The following is a 13,119-nucleotide window of genomic DNA, read 5'->3' as shown; positions in this document are numbered from 1 at the left end:
CAAGATAACATTTACGCGCGCTGAAATAAATACCTACTGCTTTTTAATACTATTTTAAATAGCCGTAACGAACAAGGAGAAGGCGCGAACAACACAACAATAATGACGTATGAATGCCAAATCATGCTTAGTTCGAGTTTAAAGTAGATAATCCGCGTGTAATAAAGTTGAACAAACTTAATAAGATGACGAAAACTAACGTACCCGTATCATGCTTACGAAAATGTATAGATATGATAATTTTAATTAGTGTATGGGTCGAAATGGGAGTCCTAGGAAGTAACATATTTTCATAAGCATCAAAAACTTCTTCTCCCCATCATGACCATGAGCAGTAAACCAAAACGTTTTAATATGTACAAACATCAAATTAATATTATATGAATGATCATGAATTACTAAGATCATGGATTACTGGGCATGTAAACAGTCTTCATTAGTGTCATAATATTTATTAGTCTTGGATTTAGCAATGCAACAATAATAAAATTACACTTAATTTCAGGATTTAGTGAAGATATACACAAATACAAACTTAAGTAAATATTAAGTGTTTCAATATTTTATTTGGTGCTCTGCTAAAACTAAATAAAAAATATCTTACCCAACTGAGAAGAAAACTCTTCTTTTATCCCTTTGGCTGAATCAAAATCATATACTTGTGTACACACATTCATATTATTTTCTTTAGTGGCTTCTTTTGCCTCTTTGTACAATCAAGTAAACTTTCCACTTGATGGTCTGCTGTACACATTGTTTAAAAAAAAGTTATTAAACAAAGCATTTCAGCATTAAACTTAAAATCACCATCCATAACAGTATTATACTTTATGATCATTTTTATAGCAATTCATTCCTTTTAGCCATGTTTCTAGGGCTTTACTAACTACTAGAGTCCATATTCCATCGACAACTTGAGGTCTAGTAGAGGTGTGATCAAACCGAGGAATGCGACGATGATGTTCTTACAACCTTGTCTCAGTGCCGACAGCAATTCTGCGGTGTGACAAGGATGTATAATGAAGTATGGTCGGAGATATATTGGATGCTCTTGCTGTGTTATCACGGAGTAGAAATCTTTTTGGTCGATTCTGAAAGTAGAGAAACAAAATTTTGGTATCATTCAAGACGTTTTTGTATCTAAAAGTTTCCTATTTCACTTGAGACTTTGTGATTTCAATTTTATGAATTCAGAAACATAAATAGACACTAGAAATTGCCTTTTTCTGGCTGAGTTTATTACACACATAAAAGCAAAGCAATTTGTATTTTGCAGCCTATAGAAAAGTAAAAGATTACAATTTCATTAAAATTAATTCTTAACTTACGTTATCAACGACATTTGCCTTATTTCTTCAAGAGTAAGAAGGACGCCAGATGACTTCCAAATATTGAAGCTGAATGATGGAACACCGTAACTTAAGTTGTAAAATATTACAAATTCAGCCTTCAGTAAAGATTGGGCGCCATCGAGATCAATATTAATGAACGATTGTTTTCGTAAGCAAGTTTTGTGGACTTCTTCTTCATGTTTTATAAGTTTCCAGCTGTCTCCAATGCGATTTGATATTTCGCAGAAATTCGTAGCTGCTTCTACGAAATCTTCAATTGTAATTGACAAATCATTCATTGCTGATCAAATAATCACGTTAACGTAAACACATCTAAAATTATTAGGAATTATTTTCAAATAACAAATTTTCAAATCTTCTTCTTCTTCTTCTCCTCTATGGCTACTGTGTTTCCACGTTTGCCAATGTCACGTGAGCATAGCCATTACACGGTATATGAAGTTATAAACCTTGGGGTTGAGTGCTATTAGGTATAGTCTAGCGTGCACACCTAAAACAGACAAACACAACGGCACAAATAAGACAACACAGTTAGTAATATACATAATAAAATCACAAAAAAAAGGCACGAGAACAGACAACAAGTAAGTGGGTAGTAGGAGGGAGGAAGGGAAATAAAATAGAGTTAGTGGAGAGGGGGAGACGTGAACATTTATTAGAGTTTTATTTTATTAATTAGGATGAATTTTGATAGAATGTCTAAAATAGGGGAGTGAACAAGACCGAGGATTGATTTAAGATTGCAAGGACGGGGAAAGTCTTGAGGTAGGGAGTCGTATAACGACGCGCCTACCCTGGGACAGTTAAAAAATATGTGGTCAGCAGAGCCTTCGTCCAAGCCGCATTCGCAAAGCGAACTATCTTTCACTCGGATTTTGTTTAAGTGAACAGGAGTACATGCATGACCCAAACGGAGACGACAAATAATAGAAACTACTTTTTTAGGTAAGTGATGGTGTTTAAAAAACCATGGACGGCTAGGGATTTCTCTTTGGATATCGAAATAATATTTGCCCGCTAGTCTCCTCGAGTTTTGCCAATCAGTGCACCATGATGTAGATAAATGGTTAAGAGCCAGGCAGGAGAGATCATGGGAGAGAATTTTGTAATGCTCCATTGAACCTGAAGCGATTGCATTCTTTGCACAGGAGTCCACTGTCTCGTTACCAGGGATACCACAATGGCTAGGAATCCATGCTAAAATAATATTGAGACCTTTTTGATTGCACCTGTAAAGGGCTTCTCTAATTTTAAATAAAATGGGATATTTGGTTTTAGATTTGAACGGGTTGGAGGAAACACCTTGGAGGCAACTTAAAGAGTCTGAGAAGATTACCGTTTTGGAGAAATTGTGGGATTCAGCGTAAAGAATGGCTTCAAGAATGGCTAGAGATTCGCCTGTGAAAACAGAAGAGAAAGGAGGTAATTTAAATGATAATGCGATTTTAAAGGCAGGTATCCAGACCGCAGAGCCAACGCAGCCATTTATATCAAGTTTAGAAGAGTCTGTATACATGTACTGCCAGTCCGGCCAGTGTTTGGCTACAATATTTAAAAAAATTTTGGGAGCACCGGGGCAGTCTTTATCTATTCCCAAATTTAAAATGATGGATGGATTAAAAATTAATGATTCGAAGCTTATAGAGTACAAAGGGTTTATTTCCATCTCTTCGATAGGAGCCGGGAGGCGAGAAAATTTAGAAAAAGAATGATGAATACAAGAACGTTTTTGAGTGGAACTGGCTGAGTCACACAGACTCGATAAATGACGAAGTTTTTCAATGAGGGGGTGACCGCGATTTTGGATAGTCTTCGCAAGGAAGCGGTCGCTGAGAAATTGTCTGCGTAAATAGAGAGGAGGATCGACGCATTCGACTTGCAGACCGTTGATTGGAGAAGACTTCATGGCTCCCAAAATAATACGTAAACATTTAGATTGAATTTTTTTGATTTTATCTAAAGCTGATTTATTACACGGGTCAAGGAGAAAGGAGGCATAGTCCAGGTGGCTACGGACGATAGCATTGTAGAGGAGTTTTTGGGAAAAAGGATGGGCACCCCAACTAACTCCAGAGAGAGAACGTAGAATGTTTACTCCTTTCTCAGCTTTCTCAGTGATGTAATTAAAGTGAGGGATTCCAGATAATCTGCCGTCCAATATCAACCCCAAAAACTTAACCTGATTTTTTGGTTCAATCAGTTGGCCATTAATGTAGATATTCGGATCAGGAATTGTATGTTTTCTTGTAAATACAACGGCTGAGCACTTGGGAACCGAAACTGAGAGACCATGGTCCGACAGCCAGTCATCCAAGTATCTTAGAGCGGAATTCATGCGGGAAGAGGCTTCTGGAATAGACTTTACAACGACATAAAGAGCTATGTCATCTGCATATTGTAAGATATTAACGAACGGGAGGACCGTTCGTTCTAGATCGTAGGTGTAGATGCTGTATAAAAGCGGACTGAGCACAGATCCTTGTGGTAAGCCTTTCCATACTAAACTTGGTGAGGAGCAGTTGTTTTGGAATTTTACTACAATCGATCTAGACATTAGAGAATTGCAGATAAAGCGGACCATCTTCGGCGAGCCACTCAGCTGAAGCAATTTTTGCCTGAGTGTTGGAAGAAGAACGTTGTCATAAGCAGAGGCAATGTCTAGGAATACTCCTACCAGGTATTCCTTGTTTTTGAATGCTGTGCGAATATCTGTGGTTAGTATGCTCAGACTGTCGAGGGTGCTGAAACCTTTCCGAAAACCAAATTGAGATTTAGCAAGGGTGTTTTTTGATTCCAAAAACCACTCGAGGCGGTTCCTTATCATATGCTCGGTAATTTTCAGTAAAACGGATGATAGGGCAATTGGTCTATATGAATTATGGTCCAGAGGATCCTTGCCAGGCTTTAAGATTGGGATGACAGTTTGCTGTTTCCAGGAATCTGGAATAAAACCCTTGTCGAAGAAGCAATTAACTAGGTTAAGGAAATACAATTTAGCTGCATTGGAGGATTTGCAGAGAAAAGAATAGGGGATACCATCCAATCCAGGAGTGGAGTCCCTTAATCCACTCAAAGCACAAAGAAGTTCGTTAAAAGAGAAAGTGTTGTCTAAATTACTGGAGGAAGAAATGGGGATGTCAATGTCTGAGGGGAAACAGTCGATGTAAGGGGCGAAAGGTGGAGCTAATTTGTCAGTGAATTCAGTTAACCAACTGGTCGGGTCGTTGGAAGTTATGTTAACAGTATTAGTTGATTTGCGAAACCGTTTTATTTGTTTCCAAACGATAGCAGAAGGCGTTCTTGGGGACATAGTCTCGCAAAATTTTAACCAACCCTGTTTCTTTTTTTGTTTCAGAGTTTTTTTAGTTTGGGCTGCTATTTGCTGATATTGCAAAAAGTTATCCATGGTCATTGAGTTATTGTAACGTCTTTCAGCTTCTTTGCGTCTACGAATAGCGGCTGAGCATTCAGCATCCCACCATGGAGTAGAAGGGTTTTTACAAAAAGGGTTTTTTAAAGGGATGTGAGAATCAGCAGATGATGACAGAATGTCAACAAATTTTTTATAGCTCAGCGAAGGATCGTGAGGGTTAACAGCTGGAAGAGAGTTTAATTCTGTATCTACCGCAGTCGAAAAAGCTGACCAATCTGCTTTGTTAAGATTGTACTTCAGAAGTGGAGGAGGGGAGCAAGTTGCTACGGATTCAGTGGGGAAAGAAATTAATATTGGGTAGTGGTCGCTTCCAAAAGTACTCCTAAGTACATTCCATGACAGAAGGGAGGATAAATTAGGTGAGCAAAAAGACAGATCAACAGCAGAGGCAGGATTTTGTGAAGGAGAACATCTTCTCGTGGGACGGCCGTTATTTAAAATACAAAGATTGATATCATCTATCAAATCTAACATTAATGACCCTGATGAATCCGAGTGGTAAGAACCCCAGGAAACGTGATGAGCGTTAAAGTCGCCCATTACGAGGACCGGAGGGGGAAGAGAAGAAATAATAGATCGAAGTTCTGAAAATACAGTTGAATTAGGATGAGGGATATAAACGGAAAGGAAGGAGATATTGTAAGAGCGAATTGCCACGGCGTTGATGCCTTGGCTGTGAGGTGGAAGAGGAAGTTGGTGAAAAGAAAGAGAACGCCTTATGAGTAAGGCTGTTCCTGCATAGCCATCATTTCTATCCTCTCGGAGACAAGAGAATCCTGCTACACGAAAATGTGAATCAGGGATTAACCAAGTCTCCGAGATGGCTAGGATAGATGGCGAGTGTTTTCTGATAATAAACATAAGTTCATGTTTCTTTCTTCTAATACTTTGGCAGTTCCATTGAACTACCGTTGACGGATTGAATGTTAACAGCTAAGTTACCAATTTGGGTTAGTTTTTGGGCAACGTTGGACGGTAGGGAGCTAGTATGACTTGTGAGGAGGCATAATAACATAGACAAAATATAGTCTAGTAGGTTTTCTGTCGAGGGTGAAAAAGGTTGGTTTTCCTCATCTGCATTGCAGTTATTAATAAGGGCACATCCATTGGGAAGAGAGGAAGGGCAACTTCCAATGATGGATTGATGTGCCTGTCTGTCATAGCCTTTACCTAAAGGGGCCCGAGGGGAGGGTTGACGTGTAACAGTCTTTTTGTAAGAGACGGTTGGGAAGGTATTGGAGGTCAATTGGGTAGGCCTAGTTGAGGGAGGTGGGGACATCTTGGTAGTGTCCGAGTATGAAAGCCGTACAGACGGGAAATGGGAAGAGGCTTCAGAATATGATATATTGTCTTGAGACATGACAAGTTTAATTGATTTTTGTCTAGAGTACTCCGGACAAGATTTATTTAGGGCGGTATGGGGACCTGAGCAATGGATGCATGTTGATTTGCCTTCAATCACCTCGCAAGAATCACCCGAGTGAGGTTGAGAGCATTTGTAACAACGGGGTTTTGATCTACATTGGGCTTTTACGTGTCCAAAACGGCAGCAATTCAGGCATTGTATGGTGGGAAGTTGATAGGATTCAACAGGAAGGGAGGTGTGATAGCAGTACACTCTTAGGGGAAGAACTTGCCCCCTAAAAGTGACAACCACCGACTGTGTTGGGGTCCATGATGGTTTACCGTCTATGGTAATTTTCCTATTAAGTCGTCTGGCCTTGAGAAGGATTCCACAGCCATCCGGAATCTCCATAGACTCGGCCAACTCCTCCATTGTCCAATCAGTTGGTATATTTTTTATTAAACCCATACGGGTGATGTTAAATGTTGGGATGGTTGCAACGTAGTTGTGGAGGTTTAATAAATTGTTGTTTAAAAAGTTGTTGGCTTCATTAGCGGATTTAAATTCCACGGAAATACGGTTCCTACCTACCTTTTTAACGCCATCATTCATTATGTTAGGAATTTTATTTTTCACAAGGAATTGACCGAATCTCATTGGGTGTATGTAAGATCCCTGGGAGGTTTCAGATTCCAATCTGGAGACATGTACAATGAAGGGACCTTTGTCCTGGTCGTCATAAATTTTGGGGGCAATTACCAAAGATGGATGTGTGTATATTGGTTGGCTAGAAGAGGTTAGCATAGTTGGAGTTGTGCTAGGTCTCTTGGCAGGTTCTACGTCCGAAGTGGATTCCACTTCCGATCGTCTTTTTGTCCCCGTTTGGGTAAAAAGAGGAGGGGAGAGCTCCATAGGGGTTGCGGCCCTATCAGGAGGATCAGGAGGATCAGGGGGGCAAGGTTCCATTCCTAAGAACGGTACTTACCCGTAAAACAATCGACCACCACCTTAATTAAGACTATAACTAAGGTTAACTTAACGAAAATATGATAAATTTGGAAAAACAATTACGATAACACAAAATATTTCTCAGAACACGTGTAGAAACTAACACTCCCACAGACCAGCTCTTTTTTCAAATCTTTTTGTTTGTTTGGTGAACATGACAGATATCATACTCTCTAATCTGTGACAGATATCAGCTGACATCAATAGTGTTGCCGGTTGCCGACAATCATCTACATCGCACTCTACATCGATTATAACAATGGACTATTTCATCATGATTCATCGATTGTAAAAAAATATTTGGTTCTTATTTCAAAATTTCATTGGTATCATCAAAAAATGAAGTCACCTAATATGAAAAAATTTTATAAAAAAAAACCGACTCCAAAAAACCTACACTAAAACGTAGAAAAATAATTACTAATTAATTACCTACTTTATGTAGGTATACCATGATTGATACTTTTGGAGTCGGTGCAGGCAAACTTTACATGTTTCATAATCTTGGCTGGCACCGACTCCAGAAGTATCAATCATGGTATACCTACATAAATATTTGTCGGCGCCGGACACAGATGCTGCAAATTATTATTGATGATTAATAGTACCAATCTTAATATTATGTTATCTGTATAAATCTGTAGAGCAGAAGGTTTGTGATTCCTAAACGTAACACCCGACTGATGCGCAGAAAAAGATAACTGTCAATCAGTTGTGTCATGTCAAGTGTGAGCAGGCGGCTGCGAGGTTATCTTTGAGAGCGTATTGAGTTTGGTGGAACGTTAAATTGTAGGAAAAGTGATTGTCAACCATCCAAGATATTATCTCCTTGCCCGCTAACCCACGCCTATGGAGATTCCACCCCTAGAGTTCCTTCTGATAGAGACCCAGTGCCTTTATATTAATAATTCGTCCTAATAAATAAGTAGGTAATTAATTAGTAATTATTTTTCTACGTTTTAGTGTAGGTTTATGGAGTCGGTTTTTTTTTTATAAAATTTTACTTATTTCTTGCTTTTTAGTTAACTAATTATTACCTTGATGTTACCACTGAAGGTAGGCAGTACACTGAGACCAAAAAAAATTGGTTCATAGTTGGCGGAGATATTGCGTATAAAAAAGTTCATCCCCAATTTTCCACCCTTGGGGGTGAAATATTTTCTTCAAATTCGCATGAAACCACCCTTTTGATAATACCTATTCAACAAAAAAGTAATCGTTCAAATTGGTTTATAATCGGCGGAGATATTGCGTATAAAAAAGTTCATCCCCAATTTTCCACCCTTGGGGGTTGTTTTTTTTATTATTAAATTTAAATGGGACCACTCTTGAAGTATTACCTATACGCCGAAAAAAGATTTGTTCAAATCGGTTCATAATTGGCGGAGTTATCGCGTAACAAACATAGAAAAAAAAAACGTACGGGTCGAATTGAGAACCTCCTCCTTTTTTGAAGTCGGTTGAAAATATGTACAGTAGACCACAGAAGAGACAGGGAGTAGACCCCCGGCTAATCCGACAGTCCGACACATACCTATATACAACGTATCGCACATGGAATTTATTCCTCCTTTTTCTGTTTACACTATAAAATTAATAACACATGCTATAAAATACACATAAAATCAATTATTGTTTGATTGATAATCGATTTGCGAATTAGTCAAAAAACTATGATAATATTTGCTTTGCAGCACTTAGCTTTAAGAGGGGCGTTTGGCCAAAAATAACACTTGTTAGCAAAATGGCGATCGCCATGGAAACCGCCGAAAACTTAAGGATGTTTTCAGCGAGGATACGTTTGCTTACTTCAAAAATGATGTTTTCCTATACGTTTTGTAGCAGTTATAACATGAAGCTAAAGATAAAGCAGTTAAAGCATTTACCGCTAAAAGATCGCCATTTTTCTTCCTAGCGCTATTTTCGGCCAAACGCCTCCAAATGTGACATGACATAAAACTGACAGCTGACCGGAAAAACATGTTTGTGTGGAGCGCATTGTCAAACTTGGAAATTATCTTCTCAGCATATTTTGTGTTATTAGAGACTGCCATTACTTATTTACTGTCTGCCTGTTGAGGGACACGTGTAGTATTTCTCGCTATTGTAAACCGCGCGGCCTTGTCGGCGTCCCAACATACTAATTTTATCACAAGTAAGTTGTCTGTTATCTCATGCCCTACGACCGCAGAACCTCAACAATTATCTTTTTGTTGATATAATACTTTATTTTATATTTAATTAACTTCAGTGCTGTGTGTTTTATCACTATCTAAAAGTAGTTTTTGGTTGCAACTGTTCTGTTTCTCTAGCAGGTCTAAAACGATATCAAAATGAATAAACTGAAGAACAACTGGTTTTCCGAGTCATGTGAGATGTGGCCGGGAGCTACATTCTCGTTCGAGGTGACGGAGGTGCTGCATGAAGAGCAGTCGCAGTTCCAGAAGGTCCAGGTCTTCGACACCAGAAGCCTCGGAAGAGTCCTGGTGCTGGATGGGATCATACAGTGCACACAGAAAGATGAATTCTCATATCAGGTAAGATGTACAAGTCTTTGAAATTATAATTTAGCGATATTTTCTTCCCACAATTTTTCTGTTGTATTTTCTTTTCAATTCTATTGTCCTTTGCTTATAAAGCACTTGAATACAAAAAGTACTCCATAATGTGTACCAATTTGTGTAAAATCAAAGAAACAGGATAATTTTGTGTAAAGATTTTCCTTATCTTTGAACCAGCCAGCTTGCTTTGAGGAAAAATGATAACTGCTTAGTGATAGTTATATTCTGTTTTTTCCTGCAAATGCATTTGCCTTATCAGATATCATGCAATTGTTGTGAAACAGTGCACATTTAAAATGTAAAATATCATATTTTTATCATTCAATATGTTGTGGTTGTAAATTGCCAGTACGTTTGATGTACCACAGTATTACAATATTTTCAGTTGATTTCAAACCAGAGATGCTATGGATATCTGTAACCGTAACCGAAACTTTCGGATATCCGAAATAAAAAATATCCGTAACCGAAACCGGTATAATATTATTCCTATATCCATAACCGTATCCATAACCAAAACTACATATCCATAACATTCCTATTTCAAACCTTTTTTTTTAACATTAATAAAATAAAAACAATTAAAAATCCTGATATCCATTGGTGTTTTAATTTTCAGGAAATGATTTCATTCCTACCCCTATGCTGCCACAAGAACCCCGAAAAAGTACTTATAGTGGGGGGAGGGGACGGGGGAGTGGCCAGAGAAGTGGCCAAGCACCCCAGTGTCAAAGAAATTGTTCAGGTAATAATAATTAATTAATTATAACCAACTACACTGGTCATCACAAAAATCGACCCTCCCGCGACAAGCACTTTCAAACGTATGCATCCCTAAAAATTTGTCTGTAGAAGAATCCAGAGTCACTTCTTCAAAAAATAGGTAGTTACGCTTGAGCCAACTTTTATGGCTATAAAACTGTTAAGTTGGGATTAATCGCTATCAATCTGTTAAAGAGGACACGTGAGATCATTATTTGGTTTTATAACCATAAAAATTGGTCTAATTGATCCCAGAGGTGAGCCCAAAGTGAGGTCTATTTCAGTCACATCACACACATTCAGTCTATCGCGTTTATGTTAATCGTTTATTAAGAAATTAAATGTGTTTTTCTTTAAGGATATTTATTGGGCTTTCAAATAACACCAATATTGTTGGGGCACCATGATTGTGTCAGTAGAAACGAGTTTTCCTGTAAAACGTAGGTGGGCCGATTTTTTTGCTGACCAGTATATTTATGTTGTAACCTTAGTCAAAGACTCAAAACTACAAAAAACTCAAACTATCTTTTTCACTTTTACATTATAAGGTGAGAGAGAGAAAGGAATAATTGTTTCCATTTGATAAGTATTCATTTTTATCTATCTAAGTATGACCATTAGTTAAACTAACATTTTAATAAGTATTGACATTCAACTCCTAATCTTATCACTTTACTGATTTGTTGACTTTTAAACTTTGCTGTCTTATCTTTACTTAGTTACAAAAATGTAAACTCTTCCTGGACCAGTGGTTCATATTCTTCCATAATGCCAAATGTCAAACAATCGTAAATATTCACTGTGAGACTTATCTTTGATTCATATGTTGTTAAATTCAGGTAAACAAAGATAGGCTATGATTAATTTATCGCGACAACTAAAAATAACTTACTACTTGCTTTTTTAGTTTTGTAAAATTAGCCTATGTCTTGGAGAACTTCCTCGCTAATTAAGCCCCGGTTGCCAAGCATCAGGGGGTGACACAAGTCGCGCAGATTAGTACTCACTGGCGCATCTGCATGGCAAATCTGCGGTCTATGTCCTGATACGGTGGGTGGTGCGATTGTCTTTCAATCTTCGAATCGGTAGGTAACCCCAATATCTTGGAGGGTACCATGGGGTTCCTTAGGACTTATGATCGCCCCGGGTGCTAACCCATGCTACGCCGCCACTGTAGAGAGACTAAGGCGGTGCAATAAATATGACGGATCGTACCCGTCATTTAAAATTTCGTACTTTAATTAGTATTTGACCGATCTTTCAGGTGGAAATCGACGCGAAAGTGATTGAAGTTTCAAAGAAGTACCTGCCATTCATGGCCGTGGGCTTCGACAGCCCGAAGCTGACGCTTCACGTCGGAGACGGCTTCGCCTTCCTCAAGAACCACAAGCAAGAGTTCGACGTCATCATCACCGACAGCAGCGACCCCGTAGGTCCTGCAGTTAGTCTCTTCGAAGAAAATTACTTCTCGCTCATGAAGGCAGCTCTAAAACCCAACGGCATCGTCTGCTCCCAAGCCGGCACCGTCTGGTACGACCTAGAACTAGTTAAGAGCACTCTAAGGTACTGTAAAAATCAGTTTCCAGTGGCGACCTACGGATACACGTCCGTGCCATCGTACCCGTCAGGCCAGATAGGGTTCGTTATAGGTTCTCTCGACAAAGACATCAAGTTCGACCAGCCCCAACTGGTGCTGTCGCCCGAAGACGAGAAAGCGATGAACCTTAGGTACTACAACAGCGATATTCATAAGGCGGCGTTTGTTTTACCGACGCATGTGAAATATCAGCTCGCGTAAACTTATTGTCCCCAAGCAAACGTGTACTTAATGTGCATTTAATTTAAATCAACTGTTCTCTGTCTCGACAAGTTACATTCTGTAATGTTAAGTCCTTATTTAAGCACAATAACTGTGAAATGATACTAATTAATGCGATTGTTACACTGTGTACTGTAGTGTCATATTCAATTGTTACAAAATAATATTATGCATTTATTTACTGAAATAATTTTCGGTGAATTGTAAGAATATTGTTATTTGAATTAGATATTTTAAATGAAGGAATCTCGTGCTTCCCTTACAAAGTGCTGTGTAATAAGAATATAAAGCTTGTTATATCATTGCAATTAAAATTAAAACTCAGAAACTAGAGGTACTATACTGAAAAGGCAATAATAAAAATAATTAGTCAAACTTCTATTTGCATTATATTTTTGTTGTATGTTACAAATTAGATGTAAGTGTTAAAAATGTGTATGATAGTTTTATATGATATTTTAAATTTTTACATATAATCAAAGTGCCTTATTTTGTAATTTAAACATATCAAAGCATTCCATAACATTCCTGAATGTATGCTCAAGATTATTTATTTGTACTAAAATAGGTACTTACTTACATAAGGTAAATGTAATCTAAAAACTATAAGAAGAAACAGAATACTCTTTAAAGAGAGGGTATAAGTTATTAATTTATTAGTCAATCCTCAATACAGAATTTAATATTTAAAATATAGGCTGTATTGCTAATCGAAAATGTTATCATATTTTTGTACAGTTTTTGTATGCTTTAAAGAAATGTTAAATCAAGGATTATAAATATATTTTTATACATAATAAAGTTCTAATTTTACGAAATTATGTTTGTTTAGCTATTTA

General features: G+C 37.8%; 1 protein-coding gene across 2 annotated transcripts; it reads left to right on the top strand.

Moving 5' to 3' along the window:
- Positions 1–9,117: 9,117 nt before the first annotated feature.
- LOC135072384 (spermidine synthase) lies at positions 9,118–13,098 on the top strand. 2 transcript variants are annotated; one of them, XM_063966292.1, is made up of 4 exons: positions 9,118–9,293; positions 9,454–9,675; positions 10,319–10,444; positions 11,726–13,098. In XM_063966292.1, exons 2-4 carry the CDS (start codon positions 9,472–9,474, stop codon positions 12,257–12,259), a joined length of 864 nt encoding a protein of 287 aa, XP_063822362.1. In that variant the 5' UTR covers positions 9,118–9,293; positions 9,454–9,471; the 3' UTR covers positions 12,260–13,098. The 2 variants fall into 2 exon arrangements, with proteins under 2 accessions (XP_063822362.1, XP_063822361.1); XM_063966291.1 differs by having other exon boundaries at positions 9,119–9,293; positions 9,451–9,675.
- Positions 13,099–13,119: the final 21 nt, after the last annotated feature.

Source organism: Ostrinia nubilalis, chromosome 6 (assembly GCF_963855985.1).
Source record: "Ostrinia nubilalis chromosome 6, ilOstNubi1.1, whole genome shotgun sequence".
NCBI classification, from domain to species: domain Eukaryota; kingdom Metazoa; phylum Arthropoda; class Insecta; order Lepidoptera; family Crambidae; genus Ostrinia; species Ostrinia nubilalis.
The sequence above is the reverse complement of the archived record's forward strand: the minus strand, read 5'-3'. Positions and strand labels throughout refer to the sequence as shown.

Bases quoted from the DNA above. Each gene is read 5' to 3' on its own strand.
- LOC135072384 (XM_063966292.1), top strand. From the start codon at position 9,472: ATGAATAAACTGAAGAACAACTGGTTTTCCGAGTCATGTGAGATGTGG. The intron at 9,676-10,318 runs GTAAGATGTACA...TTTAATTTTCAG, and splicing joins AAGATGAATTCTCATATCAG to GAAATGATTTCATTCCTACC. The intron at 10,445-11,725 runs GTAATAATAATT...CCGATCTTTCAG, and splicing joins GTGTCAAAGAAATTGTTCAG to GTGGAAATCGACGCGAAAGT.